This window comes from Ricinus communis, chromosome 3, assembly GCF_019578655.1.
Source record: "Ricinus communis isolate WT05 ecotype wild-type chromosome 3, ASM1957865v1, whole genome shotgun sequence".
Taxonomy (NCBI): domain Eukaryota; kingdom Viridiplantae; phylum Streptophyta; class Magnoliopsida; order Malpighiales; family Euphorbiaceae; genus Ricinus; species Ricinus communis.
In genome coordinates this window covers 2,029,795-2,037,811 of record NC_063258.1, presented here as the reverse complement: position 1 = coordinate 2,037,811, position 8,017 = coordinate 2,029,795, and the positions used below count along the sequence as shown (strand labels likewise).

Genomic DNA, 8,017 nt, shown 5'->3' with positions numbered 1-8,017 from the left:
GTCGGGAAAATATTAATGCAGTTCTTGTGGCCCGGCTCCTGTTATTAAATTCCAGCATGTTTGATATGTTTTTGGCAGGTCCTGGACCCGTTTTACGGGGGGTAAATATCCGAAATTTAGGGGAGGTTCTGTCAAACTTTCGGCAGATTCCTCGAGTCCAATTAAATTCTAGGCAGTCGACCTTAGGGTCTAAGTTTAGGAAGAATTTTCGAATGTCTATTAATTGTATGTCTTTTGTTATTAGATAATTCAGCTTCCTTGCCAGCTCCACCCGAGGCGTAGGAGCGGATCGTGGAACGATCAAATCTGTGAGTTAAAGTCATTTAATCTGCGCTATTGCTAGTCCGATTTTAATATGCTATTTAGAAAATTTGTGCTTAATATGATTATTAGTATCGCAAAATAAATGATTTCACTTGATTATTAATATTTGAAATAATATAAATATTATTATTAGTATGTTATAATAAGACAAACGTTATTATTTTTCCCTCACAAATTGCACGTTGTTTTATCTTAAATCTTTAATCTTTATTTCCGATATGTGTTGGATGAGTTCATCGGATAATGATATTTATTATATGTGATGATTGTGTCTTGGGAAACGTGGCTTGTAGAACATGCCTTTGATGGGTTACATCAGACCGCGTACACCGGTAATGATCATGGACATGTAATAAGATATTTATGGGTTTGCCCTGGTCAAGCATGGCTCCCTGGGCTGATTTGTGTAAATTGCCGGAGGTAAGGTCCCTGGTCGAGCATTGCTCTCGGGGCGCCGGCTTATTTGGATACTTAAGTGACCAGACCGGAGGTAAGGTCCCCGGTCGAGTATTGCTCTCGGGGGCCAGTCTTATTGGATTAAGAGAGCCGAATGGCTACTAGATTTCTTATTTGGATACTTAAGTGACCAGATCGGAGGTAAGGTCCCTGGTCGAGCATTGCTCTCTTATTTGGATTAAGAGAGCCAAAATGGTCGTTAGAATTTGGGGTTAGGGTTCTACTTAGCCACACGTCCCGTGAAAGTAAAAATATCTTTATTTATTTACACTCTCTTCTTTTATCATTTTATTATTATGGTGTATGATTATATATTATGATTGCAATTATATTTAGAAATTGGTATATTGTTCTGAATAATTAATATATCATGTGAAGGTTGCAATAGTCCTTAGATTATTTGATTTTGACTCACTCTCGAGACCGGTCACCGGTTGTAATTTTTCAGGTGATAGTTAAAGACCTTCGCCATCGCACATTCGATAGTCCGACTTCTTCTTCTTCGGACTTTTGTAATTATCTTGTACTTCTATACTTGTCATTTTTACTCTAGAGTATCCGCAGTAGGAAATTTTAAAATTTATATAACTTTCTGACTCCTGTTGGTAGTATGATGATTTATTATGCAAGACAATTATGACTACTTCATATTTGGTTAATTGTATATATGGATTTGCGGGTTGGTAAGGCTTACTACGGGTTTCGGTGGCCTTAAGCCTACCCATTCCCTAGTGCCGGTCATGGGCCCCCAAAGTGGGTCGTGACAAAGTTGGTATCAGAGCTTAGGTTTAGTTTTTCCTTCGACCTAGGTTTGCTTTCTAAACTACTGCGGGAACTAGGAAAAATTGAGTCTGTCCTTGCATGTTTCGTTGATTCTAGTATCTGCGCTATACGTTAGAGAGTCTGTTGGGTTAATAACTTGTTCATTTTCAGCTTTTGCCAATGCCGAGAACCCGAGCGATCGCAATGCGATCGGCCCGGGAAGGCGAAGATGAGTTTTCTCGACGGCTCCTCGAACCCAAACCCATAGTACGGAAGGCGAGGTAGGCCTCGAGCAGCAGCCCAACCAGATTAGGGCGAGGCTCAGGAGGTACATGGTGCTGGTGAAATTCCAGTGGAGGCTTTTGTGTCCAAGATCGGGATGCAGAGGGCCTTAGGCGGTTGCTAGTCTTCCGGCCAGCAGTCGCCAGTGTGTGAAGTCGCTAGTGGGTCCTAGATCGGGAATCCGGATGATGTCCCTATGTCTGAGTATACCAAGTTAAGACCTGTGGAGTTTGATGGGACAGCTGGAGACCCTCTGGACTTTTTGGATGAGGTTGAAAAGAGGGCGTCTGATTTGCACTGTTTTGACAGGAGGACCATCGAGATGGCCGGGTTTTCCTTGAAGGGAATAGCATCCCAGTGGTTCAGAGATTATATCCGCCCTTTTCTGGATGGGTTGTCGTGGAGGCAATTCAGAGACAGATTTGAAGAGTACTTCATCCCTTTCAGTGTAAGGTAGGAGTATAGGGAGAGGTTTGAAAGGTTAGTTAAGGGAGAATCATCTGTGGCTGAATACACCAGGCAATTTGTTCAGCTGAGTAGGTATGCACCTTATGCTGTGGGGACTGAGGAGCAGAAGAACAGCAAATACATTTCAGGGCTCGGCCCAGAGTTTGTTTCTTTGGTTTAATCTAGGAGGAGCAACTTCCTAGAAGTTCCTGACATGGCGAGGCAGATGGAGATGACGCTACGAGGGTTTAGTCAAGGGACTGACGATGGTAGGAAGAAGAAAACCAAGGTTGAGGTCGCGCACTGTCGCTGCATTATGGTAGTGGAAGTTACTCTGGAGGTACCGACCACAGGCCGTGCGGAGAAGTCACCGCATCCACGAAAGGGTAGGCGTAATCGGAGGAGTAGCCGAGGATCTGCACTCGGCCGGGCTTGGTAGTGGGCGAGTTCAGCATGCAGCTCTAGTTCAGGGCCAAGCTTGTCGATGTGTGGTGGTCACATCAGGCCGTGCCTAACATCCAGTGGAGCCTGTTTTAGGTGTGGTGAGATGGGACATATGGCTCGAGAGTGTCCTCGCTATTTCACCGACTAGCTTTTCCACAAGGCTCGTCGCTAGTGCGACCCAGCTTTTCCTGCAACCCCGGACATTTTCAAGATTGATCTCGGTTTATTGTGGCCAGGCCGTAGTTTTGGAGGTAGATCTTGGGAGGCCGGTCCGGGGTTCAAGGTCGAGCCTGTGGTCTCAACAGTCAGCCGGGGCAAGCTAGAGTGTTTACCCTTACTCCTCAAGATCGCCGAGCCTCAAATCTTTGTGGTGTTAGGTACTATTCTTGTTTGTCATTCCGAGGCTAGAGTTTTGTTAGACCTGGGGCTACCCATTCTTTCGTATCGCCTAGTTTTGCCTTAAGATTGGATGTCCAGCTAGGCTTGAATTCGGTCACTGCTAAGTAAGGCCTTAGAGATCTCGATGTCGTATCCGCTATGTCCGGTCTCGCTGAGGGACGAGATTTGGTTCGACCTAATTCTTTTTAGATGTAATAGATTTTGATGTGATATTGGGAATGGATTGGTTAGCTATGCATTTCGCCATGTTGGACTGCAGGGAGAAACAAGTGACTTTTCGAATTCCTGGAGACTCAGAGTTCTATTTTAAAGGTGAGCAGATACCTTCTCCCTCGAACCTCGTGTCAGCGATTGCAGCTAGGCGAATGCTTCGCCGTGGATGTCAGGGATATTTGGCTTTGGTTAGGGATACCTCTGCAAGGAAAGGTTGCATCGAAGATGTTCCGGTGGTTTGCGAGTTTCTTGATGTGTTTCCAGAAGAACTACCTGGATTGCCGCCCAATAGAGAGATAGAATTCTGTATTGACGTGATACCGGGTACAACACCTATTTCTTTGCCGCCCTATCGAATGGCACCGGCCTAGTTAAAAGAGCTAAAGGAGCAGTTGCAAGACCTCCTAGATAAGGGTTTCATTAGACCTAGTACGTCTCCTTGGGGTGCTCCTGTTCTGTTCGTAAAGAAGAAGGATGGTACATTGCGTCTTTGCATCGATTACCGGCAACTAAATAAGGCGACGATTCGTAACCGGTATCCGCTTCCTCGCATCGATGACCTATTCGATCAGCTTTAGGGAGCTGTGTATTTCTCCAAGATTGATTTGCGATCGGGGTATCACCAGTTGAGGATCCGTGGTGAAGACGTGCCAAAGACGGCGTTCAGGACGCGTTATGGGCATTATGAGTTTCTGGTGATGTCGTTTGGACTCACTAATGCCCCTGCGGCTTTCATGGATTTGATGAATCGAGTGTTCAAGGAATTTCTGGATCGTTTTGTCATTGTATTCATTGATGATATCTTGGTTTATTCCAAAAGCGAAGAAGAGCACGTGTGGCACTTGAGGATAGTACTTCAGACTTTGAGGGAACATCAATTGTACGCTAAGTTCTCCAAGTGCGAGTTCTGGTTGGAAAGCGTTGCTTTTCTAGGGCACATAGTGTCTAAAGAGGGTATTCAGGTGGACCCTAAGAAAGTGGAGGCAGTGACTGATTGGCAGAGGCCAACTTCAGTGACTGAAGTGCGTAGCTTTCTAGGGTTGGTAGGCTACTACCGTCGATTTGTGCAAGACTTTTCGAGGATAGCATCGCCTTTGACTAAGTTGACTCAGAAAAATGTCAGGTTTCAGTGGACTGACGCGTGTGAGAGAAGCTTTCAAAAGTTGAAGGACTGTTTGACTTCAGCTCCGGTGTTGACCTTACCTTCTGGGACTGGTGGATTCACGGTGTATTCGGCCTTCTAGAGTGGGTTTGGGTTGTGTTCTGATGCAAAATGGAAAGGTAATAGCTTATGCGTCTAGGCAATTGAAGAAGCATGAACAAAATTACCCGACCCACGATTTGGAGATGGCAGCAGTAATTTTTGCATTAAAGATTTGGAGGCACTATCTCTATGGATTTTGTATCAGGTTTACCCTTTACTTTTGCTGGTTATGACTCCATCTGGGTAATTGTGGATCGATTGACTAAGTCAGCGCATTTTCTTCCGGTAAAGACTACCTACTCTATAGCAAAGTATGCAAGAGTGTATCTGGAAAGGATTGTCGTCTTCACGGCCTCGGTTTCCATAGTGGTCGATAGGGGCAATTTACTTCAAGGTTTTGGAAAAGTTACAAGAGGAACTTGGTACCAGGTTGGACTTCAGTACGGCCTTCCATCCTCAGACGGACGGACAATCAGAAAGGACTATTCAGACCTTAGAGGATATGCTTCGGATGTGCGTGATAGACTTTGGTGGTCAATGGGATTGGTATCTACCGTTGGTCGAATTCACGTATAATAACAACTATCATGCAAGTATCAAAATGGCACCTTTCGAGGCCTTGTATGGTCGGAAGTGTAGATCCCCCGTATGTTGGGAAGAAGTTGGTGAACGGAAGTTAGCAGGATCAGAATTGGTTCGGATCACTTGAAAGATTCCGCTATTCGCGAGCGACCGCGAGCTTTTAGTAGGCAGAAAAGTTATGCGGATCCAAAGCGGAAGCACGTGGAATTCAGTGTTGGGGAATATGTATTCTTGAAGGTGTCTCCTATGCGTGGTGTGTTGCGGTTCGGCCAGAAGGGCAAATTGGCACCTCGTTATGTGGGACCCTTTGAGGTTATTGACAGAATTGGAGATGTGGCATACATGCTGGACTTGCCAGCGAACTTCTCGCATGTGCATCCGGTATTCCACATATCGATGTTAAGAAAGTATATTTCAGACCCTTCGCATGTGTTTCAACCACAAAATGTGGAAGTTGGTGAAGATTTGACTTTCGAGGAGCAACCAGTCAGGATTGTGGATACTCAAGTTCGCCAGCTGCGCTCTAAAATTATTCCGATAGTCAAAGTTTTGTGGCGGAATCATTTGTCTGAAGAGTGTACCTGGGAAACTGAGCAGGAAATGAGAAGTCTCTACCCTCATTTATTTCAATCCTAAGTGGGCCATGGTTTAAAATTCGAGGTCGATGTTTTTTTCTAAGGGGGATAGAATGTAACACCCTTACTAAATATTTATATATACAAAAATCGTTTTTCTCCTCCCTCTCTCTCTTTTCCCTCCCCTTCCCTCTCCTTCTCCTCTTTTCCTTCTCCTCCCGCACCACCGCTGCCTCACGCTGCCGCCTGAGCCGCTGCCGCTTGCTATCGCCTGTCTTTCCTCTCCGCTTCTGTACGCGCTGGTCAAGGTGGAGCGCCGCTTGGCCTCTCGGCTTGTTTCGCGATCGGACGCCGGGATCGGACTCCCCACCCCGAAAACCCCGGAAGCCACCCTCCTTCGTCGGAAAATCCTTGCCGGCAGCCCACGGGAAGTGTCGCGTGAGCAGCGACTTTCCGTACGATCCGCCGCCTTCCGGCCACTTTCCGCCAAAACTCTTGTACTTGGACTCCTTGCAACTTGAGCTTCGAGGCGCTCCGGATTCGAACCACACATTGGGACCAGACCCCGGTGTTTTCCGGACGCGTGAAATATTTCAATTTTTAACTCGGTATAATTTTATTTTAGACTCTGAAAATTTTGTTATAATATTAGAAAGTTATTGTGGCTATTAATTGCTTGTGTTGGGTAGTTTAAAAATAAATCAAATTAAATTGTTTGAATTGTGGTGTTTTGGAGTCGGGAAAATATTAATGCAGTTCTTGTGGCCCGGCTCCTGTTATTAAATTCCAGCATGTTTGATATGTTTTTGGCAGGTCCTGGACCCGTTTTACGGGGGGTAAATATCCGAAATTTAGAGGAGGTTCTGTCAAACTTTCGGCAGATTCCTCGAGTCCAATTAAATTCTAGGCAGTCGACCTTAGGGTCTAAGTTTAGGAAGAATTTTCGAATGTCTATTAATTGTATGTCTTTTGTTATTAGATAATTCAGCCTTCCCGCCAGCCCCACCCGAGGCGAGGAGGACGTGGAATGCATCAAATCATGAGTTAAAGTCATTTAATCTTTGCGCTATTGCTAGTCTGATTTTAATATGCTATTTAGAATTTGTGCTTAATATGATTATTAGTATCGCAAAATAAATGATTTCACTTGATTATTAATATTTGAAATAATATAAATATTATTATTAGTATGTTATAATAAGACAAACGTTATTATTTTTCCCCTCACAAATTGCACGTTGTTTTATCTTAAATCATTAATCTTTATTTCCGATATGTGTTGGATGAGTTCATCGGATAATGATATATATTATATGTGATGATTGTGTCTTGGGAAACGTGGCTTGTAGAACATGCCTTTGATGGGTTACATCGGGACAATGATCATGGACATGTAATAAGATATTTATGGGTTTGCCCTGGTCGAGCATGGCTCTGGGCTGATTTGTGTAAATTCTGCCGGAGGTAAGGTCCCTGGTCGAGCATTGCTCTCGGCCGGCTTATTTGGATACTTAAGTGACTGGAGGTAAGGTCCCTGGTCGAGCATTGCTCTCGGGGCGCCAGTCTTATTGGATTAAGAGAGCCGAATGGCTACTAGATTTCTTATTTGGATACTTAAGTGACGGTGGATGTAAGGTCCCTGGTCGAGCATTGCTCTCGGGGCATGATCTTATTTGGATTAAGAGAGCCAAAATGGCTGTTAGAATTTGGGGTTAGGGTTCTACTTAGCCACACGTCCCGTGAAAGTAAAAATGTCTTTATTTATTTACACTCTCTTCTTTTATCATTTTATTATTATGGTGTATGATTATATATTATGATTGCAATTATATTTAGAAATTGGTATATTGTTCTGAATAATTAATATATCATGTGAAGGTTGCAATAGTCCTTAGATTATTTGATTTTGACTCACTCTCGAGACTGACAGTCTCAGTTGTAATTTTTTCAGGTGATAGTTAAAGACCTTCGCCATCGCACATTCGATAATCCGACTTCTTCTTCTTCGGACTTTTGTAATTATCTTGTACTTCTATACTTGTCATTTTTACTCTAGAGTATCCGCAGTAGGAAATTTTAAAATTTATATAACTTTCTGACTCCTGTTGGTAGTATGATGATTTATTATGCAAGACAATTATGACTACTTCATATTTGGTTAATTGTATATATGGATTTGCGGGTTGGTAAGGCTTACTATGGGTTTCGGTGGCCTTAAGCCTACCCATTCCCTAGTGCCGGTCACGGGCCCCCAAAGTGGGTCGTGACATTAATGAGAATGGAAGTAGCCTTAACCTAATAACATCATCCGATACCCCATTAATCTTGA

General features: G+C 43.9%; 1 protein-coding gene across 1 annotated transcript; it reads left to right on the top strand.

Moving 5' to 3' along the window:
- The first annotated feature begins 4,720 nt into the window (after positions 1-4,720).
- On the top strand, positions 4,721-5,749 carry LOC125369458. Its single transcript, XM_048371901.1, has 2 exons — positions 4,721-5,077; positions 5,351-5,749. Exons 1-2 carry the CDS (start codon positions 4,721-4,723, stop codon positions 5,747-5,749), a joined length of 756 nt encoding a protein of 251 aa, XP_048227858.1.
- Positions 5,750-8,017: the final 2,268 nt, after the last annotated feature.

Coding starts and splice junctions, on each gene's coding strand:
- LOC125369458 (XM_048371901.1), top strand. CDS start 4,721: ATGGATTTTGTATCAGGTTTACCCTTTACTTTTGCTGGTTATGACTCC. Junction 5,078..5,350: donor TTTGGTGGTCAATGGGATTG/GTATCTACCGTT, acceptor GTATTCTTGAAG/GTGTCTCCTATGCGTGGTGT.